The sequence below is a fragment of the Ictalurus furcatus genome, chromosome 12 (assembly GCF_023375685.1).
Source record: "Ictalurus furcatus strain D&B chromosome 12, Billie_1.0, whole genome shotgun sequence".
Lineage (NCBI taxonomy): Eukaryota > Metazoa > Chordata > Actinopteri > Siluriformes > Ictaluridae > Ictalurus > Ictalurus furcatus.
Window position 1 is genome coordinate 25,313,786 of NC_071266.1, and position 15,430 is coordinate 25,329,215.

Consider the following 15,430-nt stretch of genomic DNA (forward strand, 5'->3'; position numbering starts at 1 on the left):
GAAAGTTTCACTGGTCACACTATTAGAATCTACTTCGAAGTTGAAGAGGTCACGTTCAGCTTTGGCTGAAAACTAACTTTCCCAGAACTCACTGCTGCATCCCCAGAGTTCTAATTGCACTCACCTGTTTCCAATCACACTCACGCTATAACTAACCTGGACCGTCACTCAGTCAGCGCACCGGTCTCATCCCAGTATCTTTAGTGTTGTTTTGTGCTTCTTTGTGTTTCTGGTCTTGATCTTGCTTACTTTGCTAGTTTGCTTGTTTAGATTTGATTGGTTTTGCCCATTCACTGATTGTCTGATTGTGTTTTGGATTGTTTGCCTGAGATCAGCCTGCACCTGCATCCATCTCTGCTGTGAATTTCGGGAAGTTTGTATATAAATATGGTAGAAATCCGGTGTTATTCTGGAGCTTGTTTAGATTGGGCTACTGGAATGAACCTCTGACAAAAGACAAAAAAAAAGTTTCATGTGCCATCTATTCATAATTGAATGTTAGTCTGGTCTGCACTTATATAACGCTTTTTTTTTTTTAAAAAAAAAGTGGTTCCAACGCGCTTTACACTGGTTCTCGTTCACCCATTCACACACACACCAATGGTAGCAGAGCTGCCATGCAAGGCGCTAACTTGCCATCGGGAGCAACTTTGGGTTCAGTGTCTCGCCCAAGTACACTTCGGCATGTGGAGTCACATGGGCCAGGAATCTAACCGCCAACCCTACGATTAGTGGACGACCCACTCTACCGCCTGATCCACAGCCGCCCATGTTGTCTTTGGCTTGTGAGCTCATGCTCTAAGCATGAATGTGTTTAAAGTATGAAAGTAAAAACATCTTGCTAGACCTGTAGTCTCTGCAAACTTCCTGACAAAAACAAAACGAAAAAATTGATTCTTCTTATGTGTTTGTATTCATTTAGGTCTGTTCAATCTGAATAATGTACCGTATTTGGTGTCACCCCTAGTCCAGCTCAGTAGAGGGCGTATGGGCAACTCCTAAAGGTGTCCTCAAATAGCAAAGTCCCAGAATAACCTTACAGGAGCCAATCAAATGACAGAAAACTACAAATAAATTAAACAGCCCCTTAGGTAACAGAAATAATAATAAATAAATAAAAGATCTAAAATGACAGCAGCATATTTAAAGAAATGTTTTCTACTTTATTAGTTTTTAAATCATCAAAAAATACATTTTATACACAAATTATACAGAATACAGTGCTACAGAGATACAGTTCTGTCATGTAAATGAAAGTGCCTCATGGTTGTGATTGGTAATTGGGACGTTTTAGAGATCATACAGAGAATTCCCATATCCTCGCATGTGAACCAGATATTACTGTAGATGGTTTTAATTTAGAAAAAAAAAAAATGTGGCGTTCTTGGGAACTGGATCGAGAAGCAGAAAAGATCAGGTCTTATATTGAAATCTTGATTCTGATTGGTCAGGAGGTGTTGCTTTCTCTCAAGTTTCTCAAACAGCAGGTCTGACAGTACTCCAGCTGTAACTCATGCGTTATTGCTTCTCTAGTATCAGTTTGTGTAAATGGTGGCCGATTCGCATAAACAGATCGAAACACATATATGCCAAAGTAGTCTGTAAAGAGATGTTTGTTTAACGTTTTATGGGAGGAGTTTCCAGTGGCAGAGCTTTTTTTTTTTTAGCTATAAGTTTTCTGCCACAGAAAAAGGTGTTTATTTGTTGTTGTTTTTTTTAATCGTATTAATTTCTAGCGCAAGGAAAAGGATAGGCTGGTGAGGGAATGACTGTTTATAGCCGCTATAACGTAAGTAACCTGTTTCAAAGACATTCCACAACATTAAATATAACTTTGGAATTTTTTTTTTTTTTTTTTTAAAGTACAAGTTCTTCTTTACTTAATGAAAGAAATGTGACTGTTGGGGTTATAATCACTGTGGTATAAGAGGAATAAGACATTTCAGGAAGTGCCGTTATAGAAGAATAATCCCCTTCAGAGTATGATGTTTAATCGAAATACACTATTAGGTATTTAAACGCTGCCAGTGAAGACTTTACACACATACGAAGAACATGTCAAGACGACGATTCAGTTACTTTTTATATTTTAGAATTGCTATTAAGCGTCTGTTAGTGTTTGCATCATGTAGCATGAGCATTATGTACCATTACGTATGTTACATTATATTTGTAGTGTTGTTGTTGTTGTTATTATTATTATTATTATTACTATTGCTACACATATTTATTAGCACTAATGAATAATTCAGACAGAATGTGAAGCTGAAGGATGGGTTTAAGAGCTTCACCTTCCTGTATACTGCATTAATATTTATGTAGATGTGAAAAGTAAAATATTAACCCAATATCTTTACTCTTCCTGCAGGGGGTATTTAAGACAGAGGTTTCAGAGAGAGAGAGAGAGAGAGAGAGAGAGAGAGAGAGAGAGAGAGAGAGAGAGAGAGAGCAAGAGAGAGCGCGAGAGAGAGAGAGTGAGAGATAGAGAGAGAGAGAGAGAGGGAGGGTGACGAGAGAGAGAGAGAACGAGAGAGAGAGGGAGAGAGAGAGTAAGAGATAGAGAGAGAGAGAGTGAGAGATAGAGAGAGAGAGTGAGAGATAGAGAGAGAGAGAGAGAGAGGGAGGGAGACGAGAGAGAGAGAGAGTGAGAGATAGAGAGAGGGAGGGAGAGGAGAGAGAGAGGAGAGAGAGATAGAGAGAGAGGGAGAGAGAGAGGAGAGAGAGAGATAGAGAGAGAGGGAGAGTGAAAGAGAGAGCAAGAGATAGAGAGAGAGGGAGGGAGAGGAGAGAGAGAGAGTGAAAGAGAGAGCGAGAGAAAGAGAGAGAGGACAGAGAGAGGGAGAGAGAGAGAGGGAGGGAGAGGAGAGGAGAGAGCGAGAACGAGAGAGAGAGGGAGAGGAGAGAGAGATATAGAGAGAGAGAGAGAGTGAAAGAGAGCGCGAGAGACAGAGAGAGAGGGAGAGGACAGAGAGAGAGAGAGAGCGAGAGAAGCTTTTTAGTGCACTCATTGTAAACACGTTATCAACATAATTGAAAGATTAAAGATCTTTTTTACATCTTTTTTTTTTTTACAACTTTTGATCATAACTAAATATAAACAGGGAAAAATCTGACCTCGGGTCTCAATTTTTTTATTTTATTTTTATTTTTTTTTAAACAAATAAACCGTATATATATATATATATATATACGCTGCCCATCAAAATTGGTAACGTTATTTTAAGTCGTGTTCTTGTTTAAATTATATCAAGACTCCAACAAATCGGTAATAATTGGAATAACCACGGAATATAAACGAATAAAGAAATGTTTATTATTACATGAACTAAAAAATGGGACAGTAATGTAATGTAATCCCGTGATGTAATTGAATGTCGAATTAGGTTCAGTTAAATCTATCGTAATCGAAAAAAGGCCAAAATCTTTATTACCCTACTTAGCCAGTTAGCACACACCACATATTTATGCTTTATGTCGAACAGTTAATACTGGTGCTATCGATGAGTCTTAACAGCTTTAATCACTAAGTGCTCGTGCATTTAATTAAACACTCCTTTAGGGTCACCTTAGGATCTGAGCAGATCCTCAAGGATTTTGATCTGCCTACTTTAATTGCTGTTCTGTATCATTTTGTTTGGTCTGTGGCAATAACACCGACTAAACTGTAATAAAACATAAGCACAAAATCTATAAAGGAAAATTTACAATAATAAATCAGTCAAATGAAAAGCTAGCTTCTAAGACTGTAGCAGTATGAACTTTTTAAACGGATAAACAGACCTACGGCAAACTCATAGGAGGCATTCATTTTGTACTGCCAGTAACTTTTCATGCAAGTTGGCTCGTGCACATTCGTACAAGTTCACAAGTTGAACAGTAAAAAGCATTTAAGACCTCAAATGTATCTGTCTTGGCTCATACAATTAAACTACTCTATTAATAATATGCAGATCTGTATTTTATTCCATTTTAAACAATTTGTGGATCCAGATATAAGTATATTCTGGACTGGTTCAGATCTAAATTAAAATTTAGATTCCAAGAAAGTCTCAGGAAAACCAAAATACAGTGATAAATGGTTTTGTTTTTTTTTTGTTTTTTTGTTTTTTGTTTTTTAAACCTAATGTTGCATAGCTTTTATAATCTACAGCCAAGAAAGTAAAGTCAAAATAAAGTCAATAATTTTTTGTTGTTGTTGTTGTTCACAGTACTGCAGGTTTGGTATGTAAAATTGCTAGCGTGTCCAAAGTTGCGTTCAAATACTGTTTCCAGCACACTTCGTTATTTCTCCTTTACTCAAGCAAGTGAACTGAGCCACGAGGGATCAAATCATCATCATTGCTAGACTGTAGACCAGAACAGAAGCCGTTTCAATCTGACGCAATGTCCTCTTCAAAGCAAGCTCTGCTTATCTGCACTATAAATTGATTGGGAAACAAGGAAGCCTTCACGAAAGCTTGTTTTTGTTTGCTGTGTTCGAGCACCAAAAACTCATGAACTAGCAATAAACTAGCCAGCTAATACAGTGGATATAGGAAGTCTACACACCCCTGTTAAAATGGCAAGATTTTGTGATGGAAAAAAAAAAAATCAGGATAAATGATGTCAGAACTTTTCCCACCCTCAATGTGAAACATTGAAACAGAAACATTTTAGGGAAAAATAGGGGGGAAAACTTTTTTCAAGAACCCGATTGCACAAGTGTGCACACCCGTTTATAATCGGTGATGTGGCTGTGTTCAGAATGAACCAATCACATTCGATCTCGTGTTACAAAGTAACTATCATACAGTTGTCTTTAATTAAATGATTGTGATCAAACCCAAATAAAGACCAGCTGTTTCTGTCGGATTTTCTCCACATCTTCTTGGTTTCATCTGACTGCTGAAGACGTGGTCCGCAAAGAGCTTAGAAAGCATGTACAGGGTCTCACTGTCGAAAAGTACTGATCAGGAGAGGGGTACAAAATATTTCCAAAACATTAAATGTACCATGGAACACCATGAAGGCCATCGTAAACAAGTGGAGAAAATGGAGCATCCAGTAACAACTGTTACATCCACAGTAACAACACCAAGAACTGGACGTCTGTCCAAAATGTGTAAAAGCACAAGACAAAAACGTACCAGGGAGGCTGCCTAGAGACCTGCGGCAACATTAAGGGAGCTACAGGAACATCTGACAAGTATTGATGCTCTCTACATTTGACAACGATCTCTCGTACACTCTAAAAGATGTCGAGTTATTTTTTTCTACCCAAACGTTGGGTTAAGCCTTTTGGGTCATTTCATTTTTCTCAGTCATGGGTGGTTTATTTGTAGTTCTGTGTAACCCAATCGTTGGGTTATTAGCGGGGTCATTTTCACTGACAGTTGAATCAATGCACCCCTCCCCCACCCTGAAGCCTCAGCCCAACCCATTGGGACAAATGAACTCAAATGACCTGTTTGAATTAGCCTCAGGTGGAGGTAGCGGTTTTGACACTACTAGTGTCATGTGTTTATGTATGGATGTGAAATATGGACTGAGGTGATTCTATAATTCTCTATAATAATGCTTTGGTTGAGTTGTTTGTAACGCCCACTGGATCATAATTTGTTCCTCAGGTTGTTGTTTTTTTTGGATGTTTTAAACGTCTTCTTTGATGACGTTTTAAATCAGATGTTTTGGCCTTAAATATATGACTTATTTGAGTAATTTACTTAAGTCTTTACATAAACACCACTTTAGCAGCTCTAGCGATGCATTTCTGAACACCTTCTTGTGTTTAAATAAAGGAGGTACCATGGTGACATATTTGTTTATAATGTGGTAGATTTGACATTTTCGAAGAGTAAAAATAACCCTGAAAATATGAACCTGTTTATGAAATAAAATGAAGCCAGTGTTTTTGTCAAAATGAAACCATCCTTTGGGTTGAAAAACAACACGTTTGCTGGGTTAAAATGAACAGCCTACCTTGATGGGTTAGTTTAACCCAAAATGTGTCCTGTCTTATATTTACCTCAGCCGTTAGGTTCAAAATAAATCAATTTGTGCTGTCTTTAACCCAGTGTTTTTAGTGTGTATTCGTCACATGTCTGGGCTATGGGTGGGGCAGTGGTGGCTTGGAGGTTAAGGCTCTGGGTTATTGATCAGAAAGTCTGGGGTTCAAGCCCCAGCACTGCCAAGCTGCCACAGTTGGGCCCTTGAGCAAAGCTCTTAACCCTCTCTGCTCCAGGGGGTGCTGTATCATGGCTATCAGGGCATGGCTGACCCTGCACTCTGATCCCAACCTCCTAACATGCTGGGGTATGCATAGCAAAGAATTTCACTCTGCTGTAATGTATCAACATCAATAAAGACTCATTATCATTATGGGGTAGGGTGGCTCTTTCTCACAAAAAAACAAAAAAGCCCAACTAAATCACCCCAAAGCATGTGGCAACATGTTATGGTCTGATGACCAATTCCAAAAGGCATACTAATATCATAATGAACTTTTGTATAATTGTACACTTTGTAATTGCACATTAAAGGTGAGAAAAGATCTGGCGATTTATCTTAGTGGCATTCTTAAAAACTTCATAAAAACCTGCCATTTTAACAGGGGTGTGTAGACTTTTTATATCCACTGTAGATTCCTTAGGTTCCTTTCTTTGTTTCATATCAATTTACCCCCCCCCCCCCCCCAAAAAAAAACCTTCTTCATTTGCACCATGCTAACAATATTAACAGATTATCTAAAAGTCCCATGCTACATTTGTACTTCTTTCTACTTTTCTTCTGGGACTAGGAAATTGGAGCCCAATTAACGCTAATTGGAGCTACATGACAGACTGACTTTCTTTTTTTTTTTTTTTAAAGCATTCACGCCACTGGCTTCTTCACTGATTTTAGTTCTTAACTTCTTTATAGGGAACGCTAAAGCGGCTCACGCTCACATTCCCTCCGTATTAGGGAAGTGATAACTTTGGAAGTGAACAAGCAGTTTTGTGAAAACATTGTTAATTTGATGGATATGTAACCAGAAAAACCTGCAAGATGTTGTTACACGGTGGACTCCCTCAAGTTGTCCACATAGGTCGAGTCAGGGATGGCGAAAGGGGCAGAGTGTAAGACCACCTCATTCTGCAGAGCTACACATAAAGGCTTCTCGTGCTTTTGTCTGATGCTGTGGGCTCCCTTTGTGTGAGAACACCTGAGTTTGTATTTGCGGTAGGCTCTCTGGATGACCTTAGCAGCCACTTCCTCCTGCTTATGTCGAAGAGTGCTGGTTATCGGCTCGTATGATGCCTTAGAGGGGTTGTTCGCCATGAATTTCTCCTCCATACTCGACTTGAGCATGTCCATTTCCCCAGACTCGCCGAGCACCTCGGCTGTGAGAGCCAGCAGGATGTCGAGACAGTGGATCCTTTCCCCGGGTACCATTGGCAGGTCCATGCTGATCAGCTTGACCATGTTCGGCTTCGGGATCCTCAGCGGATCTTTCAGGGTGTCACAGAAATCGGACAGCGCGTTGTAGTCAATGAACTGCGAAGCATCCGGATCAAACTTCTCCCAGGTCTCGTAGAACATCTCAAAGTCTTCCTCGCATAAAGGCTCGCCGCTTTCCTCCGTTGCCACGTTGAAGTTCTCCAGAATGATGGCGATGTACATGTTGACCACCACAAGGAAGGACATCACAATGTAGGTGCAAAAGAACACTATTCCCACTCCAGGGTTTCCGCAGTTACCCTTCACATCCGTGCCGGGATTCTCGACGTCCGGGTCGCAGTCGGGAGGGTTGTTGAGGATAGGGGACAGAAGCCCGTCCCAGCCGGCGGAGGTCGTGATCATAAACAGACACATTATACTGTTTCCAAAGGTCTCAAAATTGAACATGTCATCAATGCCAGCTTCTTTTTTCACATAGGCAAAGTTGGACATGCCGAATATGGAAAAAATGAACATGATTAAAAAGAGGAGGAGGCCGATGTTGAAGAGGGCAGGGAGGGACATCATCAAGGCGAACAGCAGAGTCCGGATGCCTTTAGCACCTCGGATCAGACGCAGAACACGTCCGATTCTGGCAAGTCGGATGACGCGGAAAAGCGTGGGTGAAACAAAGTACTTCTCAATGATGTCTGCTAGGACCAAACCTAAAAAAAGTTGACAATAACAGTACAGTATATGAGAAGTGATTGTATATGCATTTTTAAATAGAATTACACATTTAAATGCAAGCGACATTCCTGGCGCTGATTTAATGAAGGCTTGAATGTGTAAAAATAGGTGAAAATTTGAGTCGAAGCTGATTCACTAACAGGATCTTCGCCTTAACAAATATGTGGATCGGGCCATTTCTATCTAAAAGTGCAAAATACACATACACGACGATGGGGATATGTGTAGATTCATACAACAGAAGGGCAGGTTTTAAATTTGTGTAAAACCATAATTGTACTGAAGTTTCACTAAATAATGTCCCGGTATTTGAAAAAGAAAAGTTATATATATATATATATATATATATATATATATATATATATATATATATATATATATACAGTCATGCCTCCAATGCCAACAGTATGTTTCATAATAAATGAACAAACATTCATTGTATTCAGTCCGACTGTTCAGTTACTTAGGTCAGTAAATCAGGCACGAGTCTAAAAATGCCTCTTCGCATGAGATTCACTCTAAAACGAACTCTGGTTCTCACCCAGGATTGAAAGAATGACCACGATAAAATCAAAAATATTCCATCCGATGTGAAAGTAGTACTGTCGCAGGGCGATGATCTTGAGCACGCACTCGCCAGTGAATAAGACAATAAAGATGAAGTTGATGAAGTACAAGATTTCTTCAACTTCTTGGCTCTGGTCATCGGTCTCCACCATCATGGTGATCATGTTCAGACAGATCAAGCCCATGATCAGGATGTCGAAGAACTGCTTTGTGACAATGTCGAAGATGAAGCCTTGCAAGCAGTTCTGCAGGAAGTTCAGACAGCAGGTTTGAGGAGACAGATTTCAACTTGAGGAAATAATACACTTAGTGATTATTTACAAACAGATATCTTGCTAAAAGGATGCATTCATTGGTAGGTATTTATTCGTCCATCGCGTTGAGTACCGAACCTACCTGGGGGCGTGGGATCGGTTTCTGTGGTTTCTTAGAGCCGAGTTTCTTCATAGCGTTATAATATTTCTTCTGCTCCTCTGTCATGAAGAGGTCTTGCCCTCCTAAGTAAGGAAACACAGAAAGATAATTATTCTTTATGTCTTAAACTCCCAAATGCATATTATGTAATATCTTTTTACACAACTGACACTGTAAAACTTTTCAGGTGGTTAAACTTAGAAACGAAAGTCCAAGACACTGAATTACTTTAGGTTTCATTTTTGGAAAACGTATACACTCGAGTTCAGTATCCAAAACTTGTCATGACAATTGGAGTTAAAGAGCAGAAATAAGTTCACATGACTTAATGGGGCATTAACTTATACAGTGCAAGATCATGAACATGCCTTACTTAATGTTACCACTTCTTGAAGATTTTATTTATTTATTTATTTACTTAATTAATTTATTATTATTATTATTATTTCTGCCATGGGCCGATTACAGTTTGCACATTATGTGTACATTGCATTAATTATATCTGCCAAATTTAAATATATTCACACACACACACACACACACACACACACACACACACACACACACTATGTGAATATACATGAAGCTATATGCTTTTGGCAGTGACTTAGATTAATTTATTCATATTTATACCCCAATATTGCTGAATTCTCAGAAGGTGTTGATTAATTAATGCTCTTGTTTCAATATGTTCTGGTTTCTATAGTAACAGCTCATTCATAGGGATGCTAATGCATAATTTAAGAATGATATAATAACAAAAAGGCATTCAAATGTGCCTCATTGTTTGAGAAAGGCACATGTATAATTGTCGATATGGTGAAGTTTTCTTTAAGGAGATGTTATTAATATTTAATATTTATGGAGGGAGTCTCCAGTGTCAGTATGTCCCTCGACTGGAAGGTCTTCAGAATGGAAGAATTTATGTTGTGTTTTTTGTTTAGTTTTTTTTTTTGTCTTTACGAGAGAGTCTGGAGAGGGAACGACTGTTTACAGGTACTATGATATAGGTGACCTAACTATAAACTGATAAAAGTACAATTTTTCATTCTTAAATAAAGAAAAAGAATCTGCAAAATTCCATGGTACAGGAGGAATGAAACACTACGTGGGATGTGGTGTTAAGTCCACTTCATCACACCGCCCCTTCATGGATTGTTATCCTCCAACAGCACACCCCTAAGTGTGTTTTTTCATTACATATAAACCCTTGTGTTGAAACTTCTCAGTGCGTTCCACCGATTCCACCTGAAATAAAATGACTTATACGTCAGACTGAGGCCGGTTCAGCTTGCAACCGACGTGTTCATGATACTTATCTTTGATTTTTGTTGGTTGAAATTATCAATGATGACACCGATGAATAAATTGAGTGTGAAGAACGACCCGAAGATGATGAAAATAACAAAGTACAGGTACATGTAGAGGTTTGACTCATAATATGGCTGCATCTCCACCTAGTTTAAGAGGCAGAAGTGAAAAGAGCATGGAAAAGCTGTATGAATTGTTTATACATTTCGGTTTAGTCAGATAATATCTATTGCAGAGCTGGCCACAGAATGTTAACATACATTAACTTGTTTGATATCACTCCTAGACCTTGTCTCGTGTATAAATTCATTATTAATCATTAGGTTATGGCAAGCACTTGAGGAAACAAGTCCAGTGTTTCTCTGTTCACTCTGAAGAATGAACCTTACCTCACGAGAATCCACAGCAGCATACATGATGTCCATCCAACCTTTAAATGTTGCCTGCGTACCAACAAGAAATTAAGATATATACCAAAACAAAACAAGCAATTTGCATCTTATGCTATTTTCTAACCCTCCATGCATCCATCCAACCATCCATCCATTCGTTCTCATGTATGAACACTAACCACTTGCAGCAGGGCGAGGTAGCCCATTCCCACGTTATCGAAGTTGACCTTTGTGTTCATCCATCGCGTTTCATGCATACCGGAATTGATCAGATCCAAGCATTCACTTTTGTTGTTCACCACATCAGCTGGGAAATACTCTTCAGAGGTATAATTAAAGCAATAGTAGAATTTTCCAGCAAACAGGTTCACGCCCATTATGCTGAAGATCAGCCAGAAGATCAGACACACCAGCATCACGTTAAATATGGAGGGGATGGCTCCAACCAGGGCGTTAACCACCACCTGAGGACGTTCACAAGAATACACAACCACTTTTAAACCTAAATACAAGTAGTTCATTCAAGTCAATAAAAGCCATAGCTATGAAGTGCCTTTAAATGCAAGCCCTGCACTGGGATCAGGTACTTCATGTACAAGTAGTATTCACTAAACTGAACCTACACTTGTGAATCCCCCTCTGCTGCCGTGGATGGTTCCACATGAGCATCTTAAAGGTCTGCGCTTCCAAAAAACAGTTCACACTCTTGCTTAAGTCTTTAATCTCACCTTTGTAGATTTGTAGCTGCTGTAATCATAAAGACTGTCCTGAAGCGCATCCCAGGACTGCTCATACTGAACATCCTTCCAACACACTCGGACACTCACTGTGCGTCTTTACTCTTCCGCATCTTATACTGTAATGATTTCTGATCCCACTATCCGGCGTCACGCAGAGAAGGACGGGATTCCCTTTTGATTCCTCTCAAGGTTTCTTCATCATGTCATTTCAGGGAATTGTTCCTCAACACTGTCGCCTCTGGATAGTTCATTAAACTGCAACCGGGTTTCTGTAGAGCCACTTTGTTTCGATATCTATCGTCAGCTAAATCACTACGTAAATAAAACCGAATATAACGTCGTTTAATCATGTACTTGCCCTCATTCCCTCAAATCTGGACAAGGCGCGAAGCGGCCTCAGAGCCCTCAAGGTCCTCAGGGATTTGATGGGTCCGAGCTCGGAGTAACCCAGGATGTTAGCCGTCAAGCTGATCAGCGAGACCTGTGTGATAATTTCGCAATTTCAAAAGGAATTTTTTTGAGCAAAAATGCTGACACTGAAGCTACATGTCAAACCTTATCGTTTTTTACTGGAGTTTTTGAATAATAAATAATCAAATGTGCAATATATTTAAGCCCAGAAGACTGTAAGCCAATTAAAAGACAGCATGAGATCATTTTAAATGCTAACCATAGCAACCAGATGATCACATTTCTTTTTCTGAATATCTGTGTGCATTTTTCCACAATCTGGCGTATCAGTTGTCCACACTGAGAAATAAAGGTACCAAACTGTACACTTCCTGGTTGCTGGAGTGGTACCATCAAGGGGATGTATTTTGTACCTTTAGCATGTATATTTTACCTGGGAAGCCAAGGAGCATAATTCGACATTAAGGAAAACTACACTGAAAGCTAATTTAAAGTACCCCATATGCACCTTCATACATAAAGTTACATATTATAAGTACAAATCATGTACCCTTGATATTCCAGTGTCACTCCGAGGCCAAGGAAAAGTTGGGTGCCTTTATTTCTGAGAGCACAGGAAGTGGGATGTATAATTATAAGTATAGTTTTCTTGGTCAGTCTATAAATATTGCATATTAGGTTTTACTTGGACATGATAAGCATAATTACATACATCAACAATGAGGAAGTCCAGCCAGCACCAAGCGTTCGTGAAGTAGGTCTTGAAGCCATACGCAACCCATTTCAGGAGCATCTCAATGACAAAAACGTAGGTGAAGACCTGATCAGCATATTCGAGAATGATTTTAATCACTCGTCGCTGCTCAATGTAAATATCCTCAAACGCCTGATCAGAGAAGAAGAGAACATGAGCTCAGAACTCAAAGCTGTACCACCTCTCAAAAAAAACAAACAACAGCAGTGTTTCAGCGTATCAACACGTTCCCCTTCAGCTCACCAAGGCACCGCTGCTGAGGAGAATCATGAAGATGATGAAGGTCTCAAAGTAGTTGTGCTCCACAATGGCGAAACAGGTCTTACGGAGGTTCCACCATGTCTTTCCTCTGCCCTTGGTGATGTCCACATCCAGGCATGGGCAGCGTCTAATGCATTCTTTAATGCAGGGGGAAGGAGATAAAGCGTATGGATCAATTCAAAAATTTAATTTCAATTTTATGATTTTAAAATGTTTAAACGTTCAAAAAATTCCGTTCACACACAGATTCCGTTACACGACGCTACTTTAGAAAACAGTGCTTTAGATGCATGCTGAAAAATCCAGTGTAGTCTGACGGGCTGATAGAAAATAATATCTGAATTACCGCTACTCATTCTACATCATAGGTAAGTTATTTTTACCACCATTTTGTACCACTTTGCCTCCAGTAAAGTAATTTTTCATTCATTTATCTTCACTAAGTGCTTTCTCCTGGTCAGAGTGGCAGTGGATCCTGGAAACACTTGGTGCATGATGGGAATACACCCTGTATGGACCTCAATTCCACATGGACGTTCTCGCTGTGGTTGCTGGGACTACGGTTGCTGCGATGGCCTTAGGACTGCAATTACCACATGCAGTTTTACACTCAGGTCTCCTTTAGTGAACAGTGGACTAGTTCAACAAACAGACTTCATATTAAACCATCATGAACTTTCTTTTACTTTCACACTATCCGTCGTTACCCAGATGAGGACGGGTTCCCTTCTGAGTCTGGTTCCACTCAGGGTTTCTTCCTCATATCATCCATGAGGAATGCTCATTAGGGATAAATTCACACACTTAAAATCCGTATCCTGTGTTTATATATTTCTGCAAAGCTGATTTGAGACAATGTCCATTGTAAAAAGCACTATACAAGTTAAACTGAATTGAATTGTATGGGATGCCAGGCCATCACATGGCACCCTGCACACACCATCATGTGTGGCACTAGGGGCAATCTGGCACAGGCCATCCACCTGAATATTTTAGGGAGGTGGTACTCAGAGAAACCAACCATGCAAATCTCTGCACAGACAGTAACCTGAGCTTCGGTCAACGGTACGGCAGTTACAAAGTTTCAAACATTTACTGATCAGTTTAATCAACAATTTAGGACCCTGGAATAATAATGTATCACCTGGCAATGATGGCCGACCAGTCTGAGCAGCTCTGCCTATGTTTTACCAATTTTTGGTCAGACCATGCTGGATTTTTTTTTTATAGCAGGGCTATCTTTGCTACTGAGCAGCCATTAGGCTCTTTTTTTATAGTATGGTATCTAGGGTAAACCGCTTCCCATTTGGAGACACTGAAAGAAAACAGAGCTTAGTGAGTCTCACTCTCTGTGCAGCAGTCCACTGGGGTGATGGGATCTGGTTCATCTTCTGAATCCGCCTCTTCCGCCGCTGGAGGTTTGTCCACGGTGCTGCAGCTGGACGAATCGTCTGCATCGTTCAGCTGTCGGAAATAGGTGTTAAATTAAAGATATACTCATCAGAACATCTGTGTGCTGTGTCAGAGGTGCAAAATATGTTGAAGGGTCTGGATGCAGACTCTATTGAAAAAAGGGGCATTTGTGGCGAAACCTGCTGAAACACTCTCTCACGTACTTCCAACCTAAATGACTAGCACGCCCCATGCTAAACAACCGAACCAGATATTTCTCTTGTATTTATTTTTGAGGTGTCACTGTGTTTTTCTTGTACTATTTCTGTCTAGATTTCCTAGCTAGAGCGCTCAGGACATCGTGTACAAGAATATATCTGGCTTTACAGCCGCAGTTCAAAAGGAGTTATATTTAGCAGCATGAAGAAGACACTGTGAATGATAAGTGTGCTGCTTAAATCCATCCCTCGGATCTGGACGGTATTCTTCTTTCACTGACGTAGCCACGTGTAACTGAAGCTTAAGGAGTAAACAGATCTGTCTAATAAAGCAGAGTACCATGCTGTTTATCCGTTAGCGTATTTCCAGCTGTCATTTTATTGTGTAATTCCATGTGAAGTAAAATTCTGAACTTAGACAACATGGCATCTAGACAACATGGAATGAATAAATATCGCTCGAGGTTATTTGGCTTTGGCTTTCGCCTGGTCAAATTCTAGTGAAGTAGAGCGGATTGCTTAGTACCACTGCCTCCACTTCAGCTATGTTATGTATCCCCTTCCCTGTGGAGAAACATGGCTGCCGGTGTTATGCCAAGCATTTAGACACGCGAGAGTATGTTATGTGAGCCGCGTAATTCAACCCGGTTTGCAGACATACCAACAAACAGTTGCCTAAAGAGTCAGGGCTTATGCGACTCATTGAAACAAATGTTTAACAAAATATCTGACCTCGAGCGGCTCTGCTTAGCTTTACTACTCATAAACTACTCAAATGCATGAACGGACACATTTTTTTTAGATGCACGGCTGTGCTACACAAAG

General features: G+C 39.9%; 1 protein-coding gene across 1 annotated transcript in view; it reads right to left on the minus strand.

Annotated features, from left to right (window-relative positions):
- Positions 1 to 1,801: 1,801 nt before the first annotated feature.
- scn4ab (sodium channel, voltage-gated, type IV, alpha, b) overlaps positions 1,802 to 15,430 on the minus strand; it is a 32,867-nt gene continuing 19,238 nt past the window's right edge. Inside the window, exons 17-26 of the mRNA XM_053637241.1 lie at positions 14,342 to 14,459; positions 12,978 to 13,132; positions 12,693 to 12,866; positions 11,928 to 12,050; positions 11,009 to 11,293; positions 10,827 to 10,880; positions 10,446 to 10,583; positions 9,109 to 9,213; positions 8,687 to 8,957; positions 1,802 to 8,120 (exon numbers count right to left, since the gene is read on the minus strand). Coding sequence (XP_053493216.1) covers positions 7,030 to 8,120; positions 8,687 to 8,957; positions 9,109 to 9,213; positions 10,446 to 10,583; positions 10,827 to 10,880; positions 11,009 to 11,293; positions 11,928 to 12,050; positions 12,693 to 12,866; positions 12,978 to 13,132; positions 14,342 to 14,459 — 2,514 coding nt within the window. The 3' untranslated portion in view covers positions 1,802 to 7,029. The remainder of the gene's footprint in view (positions 8,121 to 8,686; positions 8,958 to 9,108; positions 9,214 to 10,445; positions 10,584 to 10,826; positions 10,881 to 11,008; positions 11,294 to 11,927; positions 12,051 to 12,692; positions 12,867 to 12,977; positions 13,133 to 14,341; positions 14,460 to 15,430) is intronic.